Consider the following 25,141-nt stretch of genomic DNA (forward strand, 5'->3'; position numbering starts at 1 on the left):
AAGGTGAATGACTCTAATTTTAAACCCAGAGCTATATTTTCGCGTGAAAAAGTTGTCAGTTTTTTTAACGTTTCACATTATGTGCCCGATTCAGAAATACGTGAGAAATTACTGGAGTTTGGTGTAACACTCAAGTCGCCTATTAAGCGGAAAATGCACCCTGGTACGGACGTTGCTAATGGAACACGGTATGTAGTAGTAAGATTTTCCCCTGAACGACAAAGTCTACCATATACTATGAAACTTTCAACTGGCGTGAGTTCATTTGAATATATAAAAGTAATCCATGACGAACAGAAGAGAGTCTGTACCCAGTGTTTTGAGACAAGTCATGTTTATGCAAATTGTCCTGATAACATTTGCTACAAGTGTAAACGCTTCGGACACCTAGCAAGAGCTTGTCAAACCCCGCCGTGTGAAACATGTCATAAAGTGTTATCATACTGTCGGTGTGAGCCGGTTTGGAACAGGGGTAGAAATGAAAATGAAACAACTAATGATGACACAGGAAACGAAACAAATTCTGACATTCCTGAACGTGAAACAAACACTGAACACCAAGAAAATAATGGTATGAACGAGAATGAAGCTGGAGACGTGCATACGGATGGAGCCAATAGTAATGATGGTAACATGGAGCAAGGTGATGATGACGATGATAACACACCGAAAAGTGACGGTGATGATGATGATACCATGGAGGAAAGTGATGCTGACGACGATGTCAAAGATGAACAATTTGATGAAAACGCTAAAATAGACAATGATGTTATAGTTTCCGATGAAAAACAAATGTCTGGTGTTGATAATGATGAACTAGATTTGACGACTGATGATGAACATTCAAACAAACAAGAGACAGTAAATGTTGATAATAAAATGCATAAAAAGGGGGGTCTAGCCCATCAAAATTAGAACCACAGCCAGTTCCTCGTAGATCTAATTTAACTGATACTGTTGGTAAAAATGCAGAAGTTGATGAGTCTAAGGAAGCTGATATTGAAATGACCGACGAGGAATTGGCTGCGAATATGAGTAAAGTTAGGAGGAAACGTTTGGTTACATCTCAAAAATTTTCTTCAGATGAGCTTAAAAAATTTAGGAGGGAACCCAAGAATAAAGAATCAAATTCAAGTTCATAGGTACAAACTTACTTTCTTTCTTACTTTTTGTACTAATGGTTAATTTTGTATCTATTAATGCTAGTGGTTTGAGGGATCAGTCAAAATTCCAAAAGTTTTGTTCTTTTTGTTCGGAAAATTATTATGATGTTGTAGCTATCCAAGAAACCTTTTGGTCAGATGATTTAGTTACTAGTTTTGCTAAGTTTTGGAATGGTTAAATATTTTATTCATGTGCAGAAACACATAGACAAGGTGTTGCTTTTTGAGGTTGAACATGAAGTAAATTATATACAAAGTTTTGACGGTAGAATGATGTGTACATATTCAATTACAACAAGATGATAAATTAATAAATATTGTTAATTGTTACGCACCTAATTCTGTTCTTGAGAGAACTACATTTTTCGAAAATTTTAGCGGAAAATTGATAAATACAGAAAATATTATTTTGTTGGGTGATATGAACACATCTATGTCAAAAATTGACAGGTGCGGAAAAACACAACACACAGAAGACAAATCATATAAAACAATAAATCAGTTGTGCGAAAATTTTAATATTTATGATATATGGCGAGCAAGAAATTTAACGTCACGAATATTCTCTTGGCGTCGAGTTGTACAAAATAATTTAATTCAGAGTAAATTGGATTTTATATTTATTCCAAAGTCCTTTTCTGTATTCGTGAAGAACGTTTATTATAAACATAATGCGTTCAGTGATCATTCTTTTGTAAATCTGAATATAGATTTTAGTGAAATTGAAAGAGGCCCGGGTTTATGGATATTCAACAACAAATTGTTAGATGACGAAGAGTTTGTAAATAAAATAAAAAAAATAATTGAAACCGAAAAACAATGTCCTCTTTATGATGACGAACCGTTGGTTTGGTATGATAATTTAAAATATAAAATAAAACAATTAGCAAAAGTTATTGCGCAAGATAAATCCCGTGCCGAAAAATCGGAATATTTTAAAATTCAAAGAGAATTCGAAAAAATTTCATTAGCCGTAGCTAATAATGAAATTGTTGACTTAAATAAATTTGAGGAAGTTAAATTAAAATTAAAATGTCATGAAGAAAACATTTGTAAAGGCGCAATTTTGCGTTCTAAAGCCCATTAGGCAATAGATGGTGACAAAAATTCTAAATATGTTTTACAACTTGAAAAATATAAACAAAACTGTAATGTTATAAAAGAATTAAAAATAGTGATAATAATATAGTCACATCTACGGAGGCAATTCTTGATGAAGTTCAAAAATTTTATAAAGATTTATATTCTTGTACATCAATAAACAAAGATAAAGCAAATGAAATTTTAAATTTTATTTCGGAAAAAGTTTCTGAAGATGATATGGAAAATTTAGAAGCGGAATTTAGTTTAAATGACATAAAAGCCGCTTTATTTAGTATGTCTAAAAATAAATCCCCGGGTCCCGATGGACTAACTGTGGAATTTTTTTGTCATTTCTTCCATTCGTTCGGAGATATATTTTTGAAAATTTTTAAAGCCGTTGAAGAAGAAAAACTTATGACAAGATCTATGAGACATGGCATAATTACTTTGGTCTATAAAAATAAAGGAGACAAAAATATGTTAAAAAACTTTAGACCCATTTCATTGTTATATGTGGATTATAAAATAATGGCTAGAATAATGTCCAACAGACTAAAATTTGTTTTGCCGAAATTGATTTCTATTTATCAAACGTGTTGTATCCCTGGACGAGATATTGCAGATACAACTGCAAGTATTAGAGATTTAATTGAAATCATTGAAAACGATGATTTAGAAGCTTTTCTTATAAAAGTTGACCAGGAAAAGGCTTTTGACAAAGTTGATCATGATTATTTAGTTTTAGAAAAATTTGGCTTTGGTCCAAAATTCATTCAGTGGATAAAAATATTTTATAAAAATGTAAACAGTAGCGTAAAATGAAATGGCTTTTTAACAAAATATGTTTAACTAAATAATTCAATAAAACAAGGATGTCCCGTGTCTGCTCTCCTTTACGTTCTAGTTGCGGAACCATTAGGGCAGGCAATAATAAAGAATAAAAATATTAAAGGTGTTGTTATTCCTAATTCAAATAAAGAAGCAAAATTTTTCAACATGCAGATGATACTAATATTTTTACTGCCGACAAAAATTCTATAAAAGAAACATTTAAAATTTTGAATCTATATAGTGAAACGTCAGGTGCTAAAATTAATAAACAAAAATCTGAAATTTTATGCTTAGGTTCTGGTAGCATAAACGATCAAGAACTAAATACATTGCAAATTCAGCGTTGTGAAACTGTAACTAAAGTTCTAGGAATTTATGTTGGTAAAGATAAACAGTTATGTGAATTATTGAATTGGAAAGATAAAATTAAAAAAATTAAAACAATTTTATTTTTTTGGAATAAAAGAGATCTAACACTACCTGGTAGAGCAGTTGTTCTTACTTCGCTTATAATGTCTAGATTTTATTATACTTTAACAGTATGTCCGCTACCAGAGAACATAAAAAACGAAATTCGATTAATAGTTTTAAAATTTCTTTGGCAACATAAGTCCCATTTGGTAAAGTATCAAACAATAATTGGTGAAAAATTAGTAGGAGGTTTAAATATTCCTGATATTTTTCTAAAAATGCAAGCTTTTAGATTAAAATTCCTTAGAAAATATCTTGACCCGAATTGTCAATCAATTTGGAAAAGTGCACTTGATTATTTCATTAAATATGGATTTAAAACAAAATATTGTGTTCACGTATTTGAATTCCAAGCATTTGAAACACTTACCACTTTATTATCAAGAATTGTTTAATGCCTATTATAGAATAAAATCCAAGTTAAAATTTGAAATTGAAATTCAATATGTGTACGATAATCCTATTTTTTGTAATCCAAATATAAAGCTAAACGGTAAAATGCTTCTTTTCGAAAAATTCATTCACTCAGGTTTGATCCAGATAAAAGACATCTGTTATGAAGTAATTTCCGGATTTTATACTTCCGGTTCGATAGTAGAAATAATTCAACAAAATTTTCCTGACGAAAAACCACATGAAATAAAAGCTGCATACGACAAGATTTTAAGATGTATTCCTGAAACGTGGAAAATTTTACTGAAATCCATAAACCCGTTAAATGCCGAGAGTATTCCGAAATTACGTATTTGTTTTGAAAACGACAGAGAAGTTCCGTTTTTAGGGGCAGTTACAAAATTATTTTACAAACTCTTACTGTCAGAAATGTTTGAAACGCCCACAGCTGAAAAGCATTGGGCGGAGAAATATCCGTCGATCAATTTTACTAGATTATATTCAGTAACCAATCAGAATGGTCTACCTCCTGACTGTCATTGTCGGAACTATAGGATGGTTCACAGGGCTATTTTTACCTTAGAAAAGTTGTTTAAATTTGGTCAAGTGGTCAGCAACACATGCAAAGCGTGCGGCCTATATACAGAAAACTTGTTACACCTGTTTGCCTTATGTCCGAAGTTGACCCCGATACATAACTTTCTGAAAGATATGTTACATAACATTTTTATTGATTATCCCCCTGATGTTGTGAATTTGATAAATTATGAGGAACTGATGATATTTGGGTACCTTGGTAGTTCAAAGATTGTGAACACATATTTTTTGAACTTTTTTCTGAGTATAGCTAGATTATGCATCTTCAAAACACGCAATCTTAAAGTGTTTCATAACAAAGAAATAGACACAGTGAGACTATTCAAATTTACAATTACTAAATGCATAGAATATGCATACACTTATTACAAAATAAAACATCAACGACAGATCTTCGATAAATATTTTTTACGCAATAATTCCTTACTGCGTATTGAAAACGACAAAATAATTTTATTTTTTTAAACACATGAAATCTATATCAAACTGATTACAATTGTTAACTAGCATTTTCTGAATATTTTATTTTGAACCGTTAAAAGAACTTAACAATTTTGGAAAAAGGAAAAGTGTCCGAAAAATTAATGTCAAAAAGGTGTGTTTGACTTTTGAGAAAGCATTAGAGTTATCTCTCTTGTGGTATACATTGAATTAATTGTCATTGTTTTATAAACACTTGTCTTTTAAAAAATATATCTAGATGGAAATAATTACTAACAAAAAAGTTAATACTAACAACTCTGTACATACCAAAGATGGCACCAAAGAGGTTTGTCTCTTGGTGTTTTTATGTAAATAGTAAATAAATAATTTTAATGATAAAAAAAAAAGTTGGACTTAAGTTCAAATGGACGTATGTCCGCGTGGGTTCGAACCCCACCCGCACTAGTCTTATTTTTATTACACCAAATTGACATCTTGCCTGTAATTGAATGAGTTGTACGCAAGTGCAGCTCCTTATAATATCGAATAAGCAACGCAATCAAAGTTCCGAAATATTAATCTACAGTTGCTGCTAGAACAGTAAGTAATGCTTTAAATTGTAACCGCAGTATTTTTTCTAATAGCGCAACTGCAATCATGGCAGGAGTAACGCTAAAATTATCTGCAACGGCAGATATTATATGCCCATGCAGTACACTTTTATGGAAGAAAAACAAATATTTTATGTAAAAATGCTTCCGTGATGCGAATGGATTTTTTTTCCGGTCAAATGTTCGTTTATGAGATAATAAACTAGTAATTTCTTTCGCTCTTTATATACAATTATGGAAATTCTTACAGTAACGGTACTCATGTTGGCAAGACATACAGTTTAACTTAATTGAATGTTTCAGCATGAAATAAGTTGAATTGCACGGGATTTTCGATGAAAAGGCTGTCTATTTGATTATTTTTCGTTTGCGGTATTTGATCTACACAATTGCCAATTACAAATGAAATGCGAACATTGTGATAAGTAGCTAGAGATTCATGTAACCATTTAAGATCCACAATTGTAACATTGTGGTGGCCGAGTGGTTAAGGCGTTGGACTTAAGTTCTAATGGACGTATGTCCGCGTGGGTTCGAACCCCACCCGCACTAGTCTTATATTATTACACCAAATTGACATCTTGCCTGTAACTATATGAATTGTACGCAAGTGCAGCTCCTTATAATATCGAATAAGCAATGCAATCAAAGTTCCGAAATATACATCTACAGTTGCTGCTAGAAAAGTAAGTAATGCTTTAAATTGTAACCGCAGTATTTTTCCTAATAGCGCAACTGCAATCATGGCAGGAGTAACGTTAAAATTAACTGCAACGGCAGATATTATATCCCCATGCAGTACACTTTTATGTAGCCTTTTCATCAAAATTTGGGTTTTTAATATAAAATTAGAATAATAGGTGAAAAAGCCTGTGTGAGACCTCGAAATTGAAGGTATTATCCTATTCCTTTATTAAATTATTGTTAATCAATAAAAAATCACTAAACAAATAATCGTGCTTTGGTACTGGCTGTTATCAAAGGGAGACAATTCAATCTCAATCTCAATGTGTTTAAATCCCAGAAAAGATAAATCTTGTTACACGTGGCGATAACTCATCAACTATAGTCTATTCTTAAAACATCTTCTAGATATGTATTTTGCTTAACCATGTTTTATAATTAATTCCTCATTTTGGGCTCGCAAGGTAAACTTTAGTAGAAACCCTGAATATGTATTTGCTATGTAATCTTTGTGTTTTTGTGAAAAGATAGTTTGTATTGTGTGCGTTGAGGCCATGTAGCTGATAGTAATAAAATATGCATGGGAGTTAAAAACGAGATGTGTGAAAAAATGGCCATTATTTCAAAGCAAACAAATCTGACTCGTAATTTTTGCATGTAGAAAAGAAATCAGGTGGTATAATATAATTTATTGCCGAATGCTGGGTTGTTAATGGGTGCGAGTCATTGTGACACTGATAAGGTGGTGGACATAATTATGGGAACTATGGAATGAGAGCACTAGAAATGAGAATTTGATGGATGAAAGCTTGAGACAGGGTGTTTTTAATCGTGAGAAAAGTGTCGTTAAAACATGGATAATGCATGTTGATGAAAAAAATAGGAGTGCAGAGGAACAGAATATGGAGTGAAGTAGGAGTTTAAGGAGGGAATTGGGAATCAATTCCCCTGTCCACCAAATAATTGAAAGCCATTAAAGAAATAAGGGAGCGGGGGTCTGCCATGTATGTATACGTAAAAGGATCAATTATGCAGGGAATGCAGACCATAGATTGGTCTTATTTGACAACTGATAAATAGGAAGACGAATGTAATAGTGCTATCTAAATTAAAAAAAAAAATTAAACCAATATATAATTCAACCAATAGTAGATTTTTGATTATGTAGACCAACAGTAGAGAAATGTAGCTTTGCATGACCGTATTAGTTAAAAATGCATCCAGCAGTACACAGCTACCCTTGGTGGGACTGAACTTCAGTCCACAAATATCTCAATTAGTTAGAGATGTCAACAAACCATATACAACTTAAGCCTAGGCAGCCATGTATAGCGCTATAGAGGGCATTTAATCAACAATATTCTTCCAAACGGCTTATATAAAATGATTAAGTCTTTCAAAAAAGGTTATAAATGATAAGCAACACTGCAAATACTGAACTTTAGAACATAAATAATTATCTTAAATAATGAATTTAAAACAGCAATATCTATTCAATTTATCAAATATGTACTGAAAAGTGGCATGTAAATTGTTAAATAAGGAAACACGCAATTTCTATTTTTAAACAAGGGAAATAATATTTACATGACAATCCTGTCTCCAAATGTATTTTAAACATTTTGTTTTTATCAACAATTACTAATTAAAAAAAAGAAAAAAACACATTCACACACTGAAGATTACATGTATTTTAGTTGTAACAACTTTATTATGGATAAAAACTGCCAACCTGTACCAGAAACAACTAATGGTTTGGAACAAACTATACACTATGAACGACAACTCGACCTAGAATGTTACTCACATTTGTTCATAATGTAAACAAACACGCATATAAAAAAACCGGTAGTATGTAGCAATTAAAAACAACCAGAATGTTGTAGTAAAGATCATCGAGAAATTGATTTGGTTTGCCGCCCGGAGATGCCGATAAGTGATGTTTTACAAAATCATGTTTTCAGGGGAAGGGATGCATTGTCCTTGCCAAAATTACAATTAATTCAGGTATCTAGCATTACTAACATATATTGATACCACGATAATACATTGATAATACTGCCTTGTTAAATATATCTTAGAGTCAAAGAATGCAGCAATAGTTCTGTCGTCGACGGCCAAACAAAAAAGTCGTGATGATAAAGCATGCAATTCCGGAAATTGACCGTCTCCAAAAATATTTAATTCTAAAATTGAGTTATCGTCCTTTTCGCGCCTGACGACTATTGAAAAGGCTATTTTATGGAAGAAAAAACAAATATTTTATGTAAAAATGCTTCCGTGATGCGAATAGAATTGTTTTCCGGTCAAATGTTCGTTTATGAGATAATAAACTAGTAATTTCTTTCGCTCTTTATATACAATTATGGAAATTCTTACAGTAACGGTACTCAGGTTGGCAAACCATACAGTTTAACTTAATTGAATGTTTCAGCATGAAATAAGTTGAATTGCACGGGATTTTCGATGAAAAGGCTGTCTATTTGATTATTTTTCGTTTGCGGTATTTGAACTACACAATTGCGACTTACAAATGAAATGCGAACATTGTGATAAGTAGCTAGAGATTCATGTAACCATTTAAGATCCCCAATTGTAACATTGTGGTGGCCGAGTGGTTAAGGCGTTGGACTTGGGGGTGGTCGAGTGGACGTTTAAGTGTGATGTGGCAATTGGTAAAGCGGTGAATGGTAAAGTGGTGAATGGCAAAGTGGTGGATGGTGAAGTGGTAAATGGTATATTGGTAAATGGTAAAGTGTCAAATGGTGATGTTCCGAAGGCTGATGAGTTAGATGAAGACATAGTGGTAGATGAAAGAGATGATGAAAAGAAAGAAAGAAACAGTCAAGATACTTCTGATAATATGACTGTTACAAATGAACAAAATGATAAAATTGTAAAACAAACTATTGTACATGAAAATCAAAACAAGTATGATTCTATTCAGATTCAAACTGAAGTTATTATACATGAAAATAAGGAAAGTAGTATCGAATGTAAAGATAGTAATGCAAAGGATGATGAAAAGATAGATGTTTCAATTGTTGCTGATTCCTCTTCTGGTGGTGATGTCACCAGAACTGGAATCGGAGATTTAAATAATATCTCGCCTGTTGGTGCCTCAGGTACTGATGGACAATATAACGTGATAGAAGGTTTAATGGATGTGTCTGAGGGGGGCGATGAGCTTTCTCAGACACCATCCCAAAAGTCATCAGTGAAGAGAAGGAATAAAACTAAGCATACTCCTAATGTGAATAGTGCTAAAATGAGAGTAAGATCGACGCCCTATGACAAAAATGTTAATAATGGATCATCTTAAAATATGTATTTTTTTACTTACAATGATGGTTCTACGTGTAAGTCACAATTGTAATGGAATTAGAAATATAGACAAATTTAAAAAGTATGTGTCTATTATGTCTGAACAAATGTTGATTTTATGTTATTTCAAGAAACGTTTTGGGATGACCAACTTGTACAAAATGTAAAGCACTTATATCAAAATGTATATAATGGTGATATTTATCACAGTGATGGAACAAATAATAAGCAAGGTGTTGCCATAATTAAATGATTATATGAAATTATTTGAAAATATCATTATTGTTGGTGACTGGAATACATCATTGTCTTGCAAAGACAGATGTAGTAAACAGTACACAAAAATGATGAATCGGTCAAAAAGTTGAATGATATTATGCTTAATCATAATATATACGATATATGGAGATTTAAAAATCCAGATAAACTTGTATTTTCAAGAAAAATGGTTTACAATGGTGAACTCAAACAATCAAGAATAGATTATTTTTTATTGAATAGAAATTTGACATTTTTTGTACAGGGTGTATATCATTATGATACTACAATTAGTGATCACTGTTTTGTTGAAATAAAAATGAATTTTGAAAAAATTGAAAGAGGTCCAGGTTTATGGATTTTAAACAATGCATTTTTGAAAAATGAAGAATATGTTTCAAAAATTAGAAATATCATTGAGGAAGAAAAACAAAGCACACTTTTTAATTCAGAGTTTCTCATTTGGTGGGATAATTTAAAATATAAGATCAAGAAATTTAGTCAGGTATTTGGAAAAAGAATTCAGAAAGAAAAGAATGCAGAATATTTTTTACTGCAAAATAAGCTGAAAAGAATATCAGAGAGAATTGCTTTATGGGAAATTATTGATGTAGCTCAGTATGGAAATTTGAAATTAGATTTGTCAGTGTATGAAGAACAAAAATGTAAAGGAGCAATTCTGCGTTCAAAGGCATTTTGGGCTACAGAGAGTGATAAATGCACTAAATATTGTTTTACAAATGGAAAAGCAAAAGCAAGAGTCACATTGCATTAAAGAACTATTGAATGAACAAAATGAGAGTGTTACTAATACTGAAGGTATCTTAGATACGCAGTATGATTTTTATAGTAAATTGTATTCTTCTGTTAAAACAGATGATGATATTATGAAAGAATTTTTTAAAAATGTAAATACTAAAATAAATCAGGAGGATGTAGATTTATGTGACGATGATATAACAGTAAAAGAAATTGAATTTGCATTACAGAAAATGGCTAGAAATAAAAGTCCTGGCTCTGATGGTCTTACAGTTGAATTCTATTGTACTTTTTTAGTTCACTGAAAGACATTCTATTGAAATTGTTTGAAGAGATTGAAAAATATTCAGCTTTCTCGGTCTATGAGATGTGGGATTATTAGTTTAATATTTAAGAAAAAAGGAGATAAAAGATTTTTGAAAAACTATAGACCTATTTCACTCCTTCAGGTAGATTATAAAATATTAGCCAAAGTGATGGCTAATAGATTTAAACAAATTTTATGTAAAATTGTATCAAAATGTCAGTCTTGTTGTATACCTGGTAGAGATATTGCTGATACTATTGCTAATATAAGAGATGTACTTGACCTTATAGAAAATGAAGAATTGGAGGGATATTTACTTAAAATGGATCAGGAGAAAGCATTCGATAAAGTTGGGCATAATTATTTAAGGGAGGTTCTTAAAAAGTAAGGATTTGGTGATAGATTTATAAATTGGGTAGGGATTTTTTTATACAGATATTCAAAGTTCTGTTAAAAGTAATGGGTTTCTTACTAAATATTTCAAAATTAAAAATGGGATCAGACAGGGATGTCCCATTAGTGCTCTTTTGTGTGTGCTTTCTGCCGAACCATTGCAGTGTGCAATTAGAAATAATTTAAACATTGAATGTATTAATATACCTAATTGTGATGAAAAAGCTGTTATTTTTCAACACGCTGACGATACTTCTCTTACATTATGTAATAAAGAGGCTATCAATGAAACATTGAATATTTTTGAAATTTATGGAAAAGCATCAGGTTCAAAGATAAATATGTCAAAATTGGAGATTATGTGTATTGGTAAAGCAAAAGTTAATGTATCAGAAATACAGCAAATAGGGTTGAAGTATTCTATAGATTGTATACAGGTATTAGGTGTGTATGTAGGCAAAAATAAATTACTTTGTGATGATCTTAATTGGAAAGATAAGATTAGTAAAATTAAAATGTTAGTTAATTTATGGAAACAGAGACGATTGACATTATCTGGTAGAGCTACTGTAATATCCTCACTATTGATGTCTAGGTTATGGTACACAATAGCAGTGTGTTCAATTCCTGATTGGGCTTAACAGTCAATCAAGAAAATATGTTTAGATTTTTTATGGAATAATGGATCGCATTTGATCAAATATAGAACGATAATAGGAGACAAAACTGATGGAGGTTTAAAATACCCTGATATCTATTTAAAACTATTAGCCTTTAGATTAAAATTTTTGACAAGATTTTTAGATAAAGATTTTCATGCTATATGGAAATACACTATGAAATATTTTTTGAACAAGATACACAATACAAATCTTGGTGTACATTGTTTATTTTTATTGCTACAAAAGAAAGATTGTACAAACATACCTGTGTTTTACAGGGAAATCATTGATGCATGGCAATATTTTAAACCTTATGTTGATATTGATATACGATCGGTTGATATTTTTAATCAACCAATTTTTTTGAATGAATTCATCGAGATAAATGGTAAATGCATATTTTGGAAACAGTTTGTATTAGCTGGAATTACCAAATTAAAACATGTAGCATATGAAGTGATTCCAGGTTTTTTACCTTTTAATGCTATTCATGAAATGATTAAAAATGTTGATGACAATGTAGATTGTAATAAACTTAGACAGCAATATAATAGTTTGCTAGAATGTATACCAAATGAATGGGAAAAGGTGATATTAAATGAAACAAAACCAGTAAACTGTGATGATGTTCCATTGTTTATTGTAAATTATAATAACAAAACAAAAGATTTGTATGTTGTAAAACAAAAGATTTTTATGGTATATTAGTAGATAAATGTTATATTGAACCTGTTGCTCATCAATATTGGTTAGAAAGTTTTAATGTCCAATATGTTCCTTTTAAGTTCTTATGGACAACTGTTCACTGCTATTGGAAATCGCCAGACTGTGTGCAATTAGATTTTAAAATTATTCACAATAGAATATTTACAAATTTGAAACTAAAAAGAATCGGACTTTCTGACTCAGACATTTGTGATAGTTGTAAATCTGTAGTAGAAGATTTGTTTCACTTATTTTTGAAATGTCAAGATCTAGATGTTTTTCATAACTATATGTTTGTTTTTTTATGTGAACTTCTAGAGAAATGTGAATTTGATGTCTTGGTCAATCAAGGATATAGACAGATATTTTTGCTTGGTATGACAAGTACTTATACTGATGTAAATACATATTTTGTTAATTTTGTTCTTTCTGTTGCAAGACTTTGTTTTCAAAAGGAGACAAATGATCAAAAATGATTTCAAGAATATAGATCTTAAGAGATTTTTCAGGTATACACTGAAACATTATATTTCTTATTATCATCTGTATTGTAAGATTGTAAACAAGATGAACATTTTTGAAACGAACTTTCTAAAGAATAATTGTAAAATGACTGAAATAGATGGTGTTTTGATATTTAACTTTTAATGACATGTTAAAAAATACTGTGATACTCTATTGAATATTTTATTCTTTTATTATTAATGTGAATTGTGATTTTATATGTTTTATTGAATAAAGATAAACAAAAAAAGGCGTTGGACTTAAGTTCCAATGGACGTATGTCCGCGTGGGTTCGAACCCCACCCGCACTAGTCTTATTTTTATTACACCAAATTGACATCTTGCCTGTAACTGAATGAATTGTACGCAAGTACAGCTCCTTATAATATCGAATAAGCAATGCAATCAAAGTTCCGAAATATAGATCTACAGTTGTTGCTAGAACAGAAGTAAGTAATACTTTAAATTGTAACCGCAGTATTTTTCCTAATAGCGCAACTGCGATCAGGAGAAACGCTAAAAAAAACTGTAACGGCAGATATTATATGCCCATGCAGTACATTTTTATGAAAGAAAAAAACATATTTTATGTAAAATTGCTTCCGTGATGCGAATGGAATAATGAACTCGTAATTTATTTCGCTCTTTATATACAATTACAGTAACGGTACTCAGGTTGGCAAAACATACAGTTTAACTTAATTGAATGTTTCAGCATGAAATAAATTGAATTGCACGGGATTTTCGATGAAAAGGCTGTCTATTTGATTATTTGTCGTTTGCGGTATTTGATCTACACAATTGCGACTTACAAATGAAAGCCGAACATTGTGATGAGTAGCTAGAGATTCATGTAACCATTTAAGAACCCCATTAGTAACAGTGTCACTGTGGTGGCCGAGTGGTTTAAGGCGTTGGACTTAAGTTCCAATGGACGTATGTCCGCGTGGGTTCGAACCCCACCCGCACTAGTCTTATTTTTATTACACCAAATTGACATCTTGCCTGTAACTGAATGAATTGTACACAAGTACAGCTCCTTATAACATCGAATAAGCAATGCAATCAAACTTCCGAAATATAGATCTACAGTTGTTGCTAGAACAGTAAGTTATACTTTAAATTGTAACTGCGGTATTTTTCCTAATAGCGCAACTGCAATCAGGAGTAACGCTAAAAAAAACTGTAACAGCAGATATTATATGCCCATGCAGTACACTTTTATGAATGAAAAAAACATACTTTATGTAAAATTGCTTCCGTGATGCGAATTGATTTTTTTTCCCGTTCAAATGATCGTTTATGAAATAATGAACTCGTAATTTCTTTCGCTCTTTATATACAATTATGGAAATTCTTACAGTAACGATACTCAGGTTGGTAAAACATCAAGTTTAACTTAATTGAATGTTTCAGCATGAAATAAGTTGAATTGCACGGGATTTTCGATGAAAAGGCTGTCTATTTGATTATTTTCCGTTTGCGGTATTTGATCTACACAATTGCGACTTACAAATGAAATGCGAACATTGTGATAAGTAGCTAGAGATTCATGTAACCATTTAAGATCCCCATTAGTAACAGTGTGGTGGCCGAGTGGTTAATTATATAAGGCGTTGGACTTAAGTTCCAATGGACGTATGTCCGCGTGGGTTCGAACCAAACCCGCACTAGTCTTATTTTTATTACACCAAATTGACATCTTGCCTGTAACTGAATGAATTGTTCGCAAGTACAGCTCCTTATAATATCGAATAAGCAATGCAATCAAAGTTCCGAAATATAGATCTATAGTTGCTGCTAGAACAGTAAGTAATACTTTAAATTGTAACCGCAGTAATTTTCCTAAATCAGGAGTAACGCTAAAAATAACTGTAACTGCAGATATTATTTAAAGAATGACTGTAATATTTTTTCTGTTTATGAAGACATAACATAAAAAATTTGGTGCACACTGAATAACGCGAGGAGCGGGTTATTTAACAGTGTACACCGCATTTTTTATGTCATTTCGAATAGACAGAAAAAATACAGTCATTTCTTAAAATTTAATGCTGAGTACACACGTAATTCGAATTCGATTCGCATTAACTAATTCAAATTAGTTTAATTTGCATTCGAAACGTTTAACGTCCTAACGTCAATTTTAATTCGAGTTACAATGCGCGTCAAATTTGTTTTACTGTCCAAACGACGTTAACTTTTAATTCGTATTCACAAAAGCGTTTTTCTAATGCGAATTAGATAATTCGAATTAGCCAATTCGAATTAATTCGAATTAAAAAAGAAGAGTGTGTGAACGCGATTTGCGAATTCGATTCGAATTCGATTCGAATTCAATTCGAATTAAATGTCCGTGTGAACGAGGCACAATTCTAAATTACATTTTAAACCGTAGAATACCATGAAAAATGTGATGACGTCATGGTCACATGACAAAATTATGTCTATGGGTTCATAACAAAATAACGTCACCCAATCAGAGGACGCGTCACATCCAAAATTAAACTATATGCCCATGCAGTACACTTTTATGAAAGAAAAAAAACAATTTGATGTAAAATTGCTTCCGTGATGCGAATTGAATTTTTTTCCGGTCTAATGATCGTTTGTGAGATAATGAACTAGTTATTTCTTTCGCTCTGTATATACAATTTGGAAATGCTAACAGTAACGGTACTCAGTTTGGCAAAACATCAAGTTTAACTTAATTGAATGTTTCAGCATGAAACAAGTGGTCTCACAAGGGATTTTCGATGAAAAGGTTGTCTATTTGATTGTGTTTCCTTTGTGGTATCTAATTATAACAATTGATTCCTAAAATAGAAACGTGAACATTGCGATGCGTAACTATAGTATCGTCTAAACAATTAAGAATGCCATGCGTACTCGTCTTAATTTTATTACTCTCAATTGACACATTGGAAAAGTCGAGTACACGCCATCTTCGTTCTGTAACCAAGGGTTACGATCCATTTCCCTCCTAGCCAGTAGAGGAGATGAGGGAAGTGGATCGTAACCCTTGGCTAGCGAAGATAAGTACACCCTACAATGATTCAGATAATAAAATTGAGAATGGAAATGGGGAATGTGCCAAAGAGACAACAAGATGTATGTTTTCCTTTTCATGTTTTGAAGATATTTTTTTATTAGTGGTAAAATTACTTTTAGAAATAATAAACAAAGAAAAACATGGAAAACAGAATATCATATATATTCATTTCTATTGTTATGGCATATGGTCTACACAACTGTTTTTATATTCCCCTACACATGACGCAAATGCTAAAACGTGTGGTATATAACTCTGCTCATGTGTAGCGTGGAACAAATGTGACATAGGTCCTTTTGCATAGATTGCAACATCTTCTCCTGCATGTGTAGATGGGTTAAAAGGAATGGCTGATTCCGATACATAGTTCTTATCATCTACAAAATATAAAAGATGTCTTATCAGTGTCTATAAGTATTCAATATATATCGGATATGCACGACCATTTTGGTATTCTGGGGAAAAGAGGAGCGTCGTAACTTAGGTATCTGATTCATCACTACCGCTCGCATTAAAAAACATTTGTTGTTTTCATTTGTAGTAAATCACAGTGCATATTGAGTATGTGTCTTAGGACAACATACGTTTTCTTTTAAAATATTAAATGAGTAATTAGCAAAGCACGCTCTGTCACCATAATTTTAGGTAACCTCAATTGCCTCATTGGTTAATGTGGAAGGATAACAATGAAACATTTATCTGAGGTGAACCTTCTTCTTAAAACTTCCCATGCTTTCTATTATTTCAAATACGGCATATTCTTAAGGAGGCAAAAGCCGCTTTGTACATATCTATGAATAATGGTAGAGTATTTTTTTACCATTAATCGGTAAGCATTTCGCCTTCTTTGTGTGTGTATCTTAGTTTTTCCATTCCAAACTATAGTCAACTGAATAATCTCAATATGTTGTTTTGCTTTCGCTGTTATTTTATAAAGTAAATAAATCTCAATTTAACAACGGTGTCTATAGTATTTACCTGTATTCACGCTAGTTAAGTCAGGTCTGATTCCTGACCATGCTCCAGGACCAGTACCATAGATTAATGATGTCAATGGTTTGTGGTCTTTAGCAAGTTCGAGTTGACCAGCACTGTTCTTTATCAAACCTAGAAAATATTTTTTTAATGTAAGAATTAATATAAATTATGCTATATTTTCAATTTCTTAAATCACGATCGCTCATTAAGTGTTAAATTACAGCTTTTATACAATAGTGATCTCAAAGAATGACATGACTTCAGTTATTTGTTTACTAAATGATACTAGTAAGCTAAACCAGCTATCAACCACTTTCTTTCCAGGAGTAAAATGAAATTCTTAAAAAAAAGTACTCGGGAAAACTGTGCGGTCAATACACTATGCTTTAAACTATATTGCCTCGATATGATTGATTTTTTTTTCATATTAATATCAGATTGGAAACACTCATTGCATTTACTTTCAAATCGTTAATATTACTTCCTCGTCAGATAGCCGCGTGATTGCTCATATTATTCCTTAGCTATTGGCAACTTGAGATCTAGTTTCATTGCGTTTGTTTCTATTTCAGCTTTCAATATATAACCCAACTTGGTAAGAATAGGTAACAAACGAAAGAACCGGTCAAACAGTTCGTGGACGAGTCTACTTTTTAACGGTTGATATGAAATAAATGTCTGACTCTCGTAAAATAGCATCTTCTATTCCTTTCAAATCTGAATACATTCAGAACTCGTACAATTTAAATGCATTTAATCTGTAAATTTTGTATAACACCCGTTTTATTTCTGATTATTGGTTCAGCAAGTGGAGTTTTCAGAACCGAAATATACGAAGTTTGTTTATTCATCATTCCTGTGTTTTGTACTTCAATAGTCCCATAAATGACTCCCTTCTCAAGGCATTAGCATTTCTATCATGAATTTCTGAACTGAGGTACAATTTTTAGAACACCAGATGTTATGAAACATCAATTTATATAAAAAAAATACCAATTACTCAGAAAACTCACCCAAAATATCATTTCCTCTAGCAGGATATCCAGCTAGAACCAAAGTGTGTGAATGATCAGCTGTAATTACGGCCAATGTGTCTCTATCATTTGTCATACTATCCATTTTTGCAACAGCGTCATTGAAAGCCAGAGTTTCATGCAATGCCTTAACAGCATGATTGCCATGATGGGCTAAATCTATTTTACCACCTGTATTATAAATAGAATACATTTTCGAATTCTATTAGCTCTTGTTTGCGTTTAAGAAGTAAATTACAATAAACCGTTCCATAATTTACAAGGGCAATTGAATTTACATAATAAATAACCATGAAGGATGTCCTATATATTGGGTCGTATTTTTGTTCTTGAGGTAAGAATTCACGCTAAATGAGTTTGTTTGTGGTTTGGTGCTGATTTTGAGAATAATGTCTGTCTGTCTATCTTGTACTTGTATTTGTTTGCCTCTTTATTGTCGTCTTTCTTTCACGCATACTTCTTAAATACCCTTTCATGGAATTTTCAATGAATCGTAATACCCTTTCATGGAATTCTCAATGAATCGTAATACCCTTTCATGGAATTTTCAATGAATCGTATCTAACACTGTTTTCAGTGTATTTATAAGAGCCCAAACAGAGACTTCTTAAAGGATAATCAAGAAAAGAAATCCATGTTACAAGTTTTTTGTGAATGATTTATTTTATGTTTTGGCTATCATGATTTGATGGCTAAATTTTTGTTTATTTTTCTCAAGCACAAAAATCGTCCCAAAGGTGACCTTCTAATTTTGGTTGTTCAAAAGTGCATTCAAAGATTTCAGTTTTGAAATTGTTTTATGTCTACCCAGACAAAACTGTTCATTTTTTTGTAAGAAACAGAGAAAATAAAATGAAAAATAAAATTCCGTGTTTGTGTCGCCTGTCAAGATAGAATGGGAAACCTAGGGAGACCACTACGACGGTGACTGAGTAAACTATTGTGATAAAGCTTTGTTTTATAGATAGAAAAGACCTGGATAGCATTTGTCCGTTGTCTTTGACCTCCTTTTCATGATTCAGCGGCTGCTTGAAAACTGTATAGTGTTTACTATGTGATTTTCTCACTTATCATGAGTGAGTAGACCTATATTTGGTATAGCTGCCATTTTATTTGAATTTATGTAGTGAATTCCTCTTGTACAACTATAAGTTTGTATGAACTAGTCTGTATTTAAGATATTAAAGCATCATGTCATCTCAATTTGATGTGTGGGATGATGATGGTAAGTTGTACATGCTCGTTTGTCAGGGTTGTCTGATCCTGATCTTATTTCCATCGTTTATTGGTCAATGTTTTCGTATTTAATGTAGTATTTTGAACAGATATATCATGTTAAGGAGGGGTATTTGCGAAAAATACCAGTCGAGAGAATGTTAAATTTCACGAGCCGTAAGGCGAGGGAAATTCATTCTCAAGACTGGTATTTTTCGCAAATACCCCTCAATAACATGATATATCTGTTTAAGGAGGCTCGAGGGTTTAAAAATATTAGAAAACAATCAAACATTTGTTTTTCATTACAAATTTTATTTATTTCCTTTTGTAATTGTTACTTTATCATATGGTACAAAAATCTTTCAAAACAATCAATTCGTGTTGGTCCCAGATGACTTTTGAAATGTATACATCATTGAAAAAGTTCCAAATTATCTCCCTTTGGTGGAAAAATGCCATGTTTTGGCTTTAAAATTGAAATATCTTTTTCAACTCATCGGTGACCTATCTTTTTTAATATAATTTCCATATAAGCTGTACTTAAACTAAATTATTGTAAAATTTGAGCGATTTCTGTAATAATTTTCTTTTTTTATTTCGATATTTACCTTTATTTCTCCTATTACTTCAACAGAAAAAAAACACCTTTACAAAAATGTATGCTTCTTTCGAAGGCAGATTGTGAGCGCAAATGAACGTTGACCCCACTTTTTTATTTTATTTTTCTATTAACTATAACATAAAGTTCATTTATAGAAAAATATAGAGAAATCCTATATAAATGATTTAGACCCGCGAACCCCCTTAATTACACCGAATGTTAATGTACTAAAACGCATTGATGATCGTGACGTTACAAGCGTCTAGTCGGATAGAGTATTTTTTGGCAAATACCACGGCAGAGAGGGTAAAAAAGGCATATCCTTTTAGCAAATACACCGGCGGCGTTAAAAATGAACGATATTCATTTGATAACAGTAAATTGGTGAAAAATACACTGGCTATTAACCAATCAAACCCCGGATTCTTACATAAGGTGTAATTATATATACTATAGGATAAACAAACGGTCAAAGATATTTGGTGTATACAGAATGATTTTAACTTGTAAATGTACATCTTGCAAAATTTATCTGACATTAACCTCATTGTTTCTGTCGATTTTCGTGGTTATGTCTATTTTTCAGATTCTATTAGCAATAGATCACTTATATGGGGTGTACAGAATAAATGATAGGTGGATATGTACGTTATCTTGAAGACGTTCATCATACTCATGGTCCGTGTAACACTTATCAATTCAAAGTTTTAAAAAGTTTTGAAATTTTAGATTTTTGGAATTTTGATCAAAGTTTTAAAATATCAAAATTTCAAATTGTGTAAAAGTTTTGAAGTTTTGAAATTTTAACCAAATTATTAAAATAATAAAATTCTAAATATCGTTTTGAAATTTGATAGTTTAGGAATTTGATCAAACTTTTAAAATACTAAACCTTACGTGCAATTTTGATTATTTTTAGGGGCAAAAAGAGGGGTACCTGTAAAAAGCGAAACGAAATAAAAGCGGAACGAAACGAAACAATATGAATTGAAAACATACTTATACTTAAAAGTTAATGTATGAAATATAAAACCACAGACAGACAGTTGTAAGCGGTGAAAAATTGGATGACAAAATAAATATTTCTCAAAAGAAGAGAATTCATTTCAAAACCATATGTTCGGCTCTGATATTGGTCATTTTACTTGCTGGTTTTTCTAGCACCTATATTTTAGGAGAAACAGGAGTAACAGTAAAAACTGAACAACTCGCAGTAGGTCAAATAGTATGGTTAGGTTGAGCATGTATATATATTTTCTACTGAACTCTAAGCAATGAAAAGGCTCAATACACGGTGTATTATCTCTTTTGATTTCAATTTTTTCTGTTTTGCTCTACGACTTCTTACTTTCTGCAATCATGTTGGCTCAAGAATATATCATTTCATGTTCATTATGAGCGATCATCTTTAACGTTTTAATCTGTTCTTTGTAAGTTGTTGGCCCGAAATATTCAGCTTTGAGCGTTCCCTAAGAAGGTCGATCAAGAAAAGCGCTTCGGTCGTAACTTTTAACGTTATGTTTTCATTTTTATCGGTTGTATGACGATCATAATTATATTGACTTGTATCAATGATTTTAGTTAATGTTTTTTTGGTACGGTAGGAATACTGAATGCATGGTGTCCCAATTAAGGTTGTGCTAGTCTACAATGTGGGAGGTTTTTAATATATATATATATCTTATTTACGCTTAAATTAAGAGTACTAAGATCAAATATAAGTAGATTGGAGCCATGATACTGTTACAAGGTATCTACAAAAACTCATCATAGATGGATACCAGGATATAAATTTTGCTGTTTTTTTAGCCAGACGCGTGTTTCGTCTACAAAAGACTTATCAGTGGCGCTCGAATCAAATTAAATTAAAAGGCATATAAAGTCAAACAAAATTAAAAAGGCCAAATAAAGTCACTTTTGTTTTACTTTGATACTACCACGAGGGGCTTCGATAATGGTACATTAAAATATTCTGATCCCCAATTTGATGAAAAAAATAATATTCTGTGTCACAACCTTAAAATTTCAGGATACTGTTATCCCATGTGATGTCTAATATTTATTTATAAAAAAAATCGACTTCTTCTTTTCATTATTTATTTTGTAATTAAAAATGATTTGATATATTTCGTGCTATTTATTTATAACTTAGAATGATTGTTATCAGAGCCGTGTTTACATCAGTGTTTACAGGTACCCCTCTTTTCGCCCCTTTTCTATTTTTGATATTTTAATCAAAAATTTAAAAAATCAAACTTTCAAAAAGTGAAATAATTAAAATTGCACGTTAGGTTGAGTATTTTAAAAGTTTGATCAAATTCCTAAACTATCAAATTTATAAACGATATTTAAAATTTTGATATTTTAATAATTTGGTTAAAATTTCAAAATTTCAAAACTTTTACATAATTTGAAATTTTGATATTTTAAAACTTTGATCAAAATTCCAAATTCTAAAACTTCAAAACTTTTTAAAACTTTGAATTGATAAGTGTTACACGGACCACTCATCATACATACAATCAATATTTTTTTTATAAAAAATCTTGCAAGACAATAAATATGTAGGACTCTAAAGTGCGATGGTCTACGCTTAAGTACGATGGGGTATCACGCTAAAGTGTGATGGCTGTTTGTTCGCTAAAGAACGTTCACTTGGTTTATCACGCTAAAGTGCGATGGACTAAAAGGGTAATGTTAAAGGGCTTGAAGTATTAAAGAACACGGATTTAAGAATAGTCTTCTTGCGAAAGCTAGTACAAGGTTTTATGACATATTTGATAGGCTTTATAATTACCGGTAGTCTTAAGTGATCATTGTTTTAAATTAAGAAGAACGACCACGTAATTATTGCTAAAATGGTAATTTAGGTGTGACAAACTATATATCCTGTATATGTTTTTTTTTTAATTCAGGCTGGTATCACATATTTTGATAATTGGTGTAGCTTGCCGTTCACACAGTCTATCACTAATGTGAACATCTCCTCTCAAAGTCGTCATTGTAAATTACAAATACAAAATTCGTTATAATTTTTTAGCAGACAATTTATGATTTACGCATGGAAACATGACGTACCTTTATTTTACCGACTTTACTTTTCATTAAAATCAATATTTGAACGGGGACGGCAAAGTAAACTGCAACATAAACAATGATTTCAATGTATCCGTTAGCTTCAAATAGAAACAGGATAAAGGATATTCATAAATAAATGCGTATACTTTTGTATCTGTATAGTAAGATGGTCGACTGCAGGACAAAAGTCCTTCTTCTAGCACCGAAAAAACCCACATTTGCTTCAGCCGACAAAACACAGTTATCATGTTTAAATTGAGTAAGTCATGGACCTTCGCTTTCAAGTTGTTAATCAAATATTCTACATTTATCTTTCGGCATGTTCATTTTTTGTTTGTATAAAAGTTTGTTCACGTCATAATCCATAGTATGTTTATTACGTCTATACTTTCGCGGATCATCGCACTTTAGCGTGTGTAGGCATCGTACTTTAGCGTAGACCATCGCACTTTAGCGTGACCATCGTACGTTAGCGTCCCCATCGCACTTTAGAGTCCTACATATGTATATATAAAAATGTATCCCTACCTTCAACCAATAAGAAGAACCCTTTTGGATTTTTCTGTAGAATGGTAATTGCTGCTTCGGTCATTTCTGCAAGGGACGGCTCACCAGCAACTTCGTAATGGGTATCAAAACGATCTAGTTCATAGGCCATACTGCTACTGTCAAAAAGACCTAAATGAATAAAACAAGTGGCAATTTAGAAACAGTGTTTAATATGGGAATGTTCTGAATGGTCTAAACTTATCAAAGGAGTAGGTTCAGTAAGACCCCTTTTTGGCCCCAAAATATATCAGTTTTACAAAATTGTTATTGTGTATAAAACTTTTAGCTATATTGGATAGTAGAATACTTCTGCTACATAATATTGACTGTTTTTGACAATACAATGCACATATATCGGGTACTGGCATCATGAAGTCATTCTAAATTCAAGCATTTGGGTTAAATTTCAGACGATTTTCGTCTCAAATGGGAGTGGCCGCATTTGTGTTTATTCTTAATATTTGAATTAAAGTTGTATTTGATGATAATACATAACATATATAAAGGTTGAGGATGACACACGAATGCGGCCACTTTCATTTTTGACAAAAATTATCTGAAAAGTGATGTATTATGGCATATTTGATAGATTTTTCATATCTAAGCTTGAATATCAGCGTCTGAAATGACACAATCACACAAACTAATGGAATCAACTGAAGTAGACACTTAAGTGTTTAAAAAGTGTACAACATTTTTCATCAGATGAGTCTGAGATTTGAGTCCAAAATGGTCCGGACCTATAAATCCTTTAAAATTTAACTTTGTCTCTTTTGTCTGGCAATTTTTGCTAAATGTTTGCTTCCAGTTTTATACTGCCTATGGCTGTGGATTTACATTGGTATGTTAGGTAAGCTTTGAAGCGCGGTACTCATAAGGTTTTCATGCAAACGTACACAACTCATCTCTTTGTATGTTTTCTTACTTTCTTTTAAGTTTTTAACTCAATATTTGGAATAGTTATCTCCCTTGGATTCAATATTTTCTTTAATATAAGCAGGAAACCTCCCTTCCTTCATGCATAGATATTACTACCGGGCTGAATAGCCAAAACGAATATGCTAACATTCCTCCTCAATCAAATGTGGGGTACCGGTGCCCTTTCCGGAAAAAACATAATATACCAACCTAAAAGGTAATCAAGTTGACTGAAGTTCGTCTGATGAAATTGTTTAGAATTCCATACATATTTGTGAGACATGTTTCTTGCTGTTTTGTCATTCTCCCATTCCTATATAATATGATATAAAAAATGATATTTCAAATTTAATTACTACCACTCATTATTGTATTTAAATTGATAGCAATTTTTTTTTATCTCTTCAAAATTGACCTATTAGGTTAAATGCATCTAGATAATTAAATACGCTCATTTATATCAACTAAAACAATACATTTAAAATTTTATGCAAGTGCACTTATAAAATTGAAAAAAAACGTCTGTGCAATTCTACCTATGTGTG

At 31.7% G+C, this 25,141-nt stretch overlaps 1 protein-coding gene and 2 non-coding genes across 3 annotated transcripts in view; 2 read left to right on the forward strand and 1 right to left on the reverse strand.

Annotated features, from left to right (window-relative positions):
- The first annotated feature begins 6,041 nt into the window (after positions 1–6,041).
- On the forward strand, positions 6,042–6,124 carry Trnal-uaa (transfer RNA leucine (anticodon UAA)). The gene has a single exon. It is a non-coding gene; the product is annotated as a tRNA-Leu (tRNA).
- A 7,931-nt stretch (positions 6,125–14,055) lies between these two features.
- Positions 14,056–14,139, forward strand: Trnal-uaa (transfer RNA leucine (anticodon UAA)). Its single transcript has one exon. It is a non-coding gene; the product is annotated as a tRNA-Leu (tRNA).
- Positions 14,140–16,366: 2,227 nt separating this feature from the next.
- Positions 16,367–25,141, reverse strand: part of LOC139523401 (alkaline phosphatase-like) — a 28,069-nt gene continuing 19,294 nt past the window's right edge. The window contains exons 6-10 of the mRNA XM_071317426.1: positions 24,807–24,909; positions 23,658–23,807; positions 18,212–18,403; positions 17,199–17,327; positions 16,367–16,597 (exon numbers count right to left, since the gene is read on the reverse strand). Of these exons, the coding sequence (XP_071173527.1) occupies positions 16,398–16,597; positions 17,199–17,327; positions 18,212–18,403; positions 23,658–23,807; positions 24,807–24,909 (774 nt within the window). The 3' untranslated portion in view covers positions 16,367–16,397. The remainder of the gene's footprint in view (positions 16,598–17,198; positions 17,328–18,211; positions 18,404–23,657; positions 23,808–24,806; positions 24,910–25,141) is intronic.

This window comes from Mytilus edulis, chromosome 5, assembly GCF_963676685.1.
Source record: "Mytilus edulis chromosome 5, xbMytEdul2.2, whole genome shotgun sequence".
Lineage (NCBI taxonomy): Eukaryota > Metazoa > Mollusca > Bivalvia > Mytilida > Mytilidae > Mytilus > Mytilus edulis.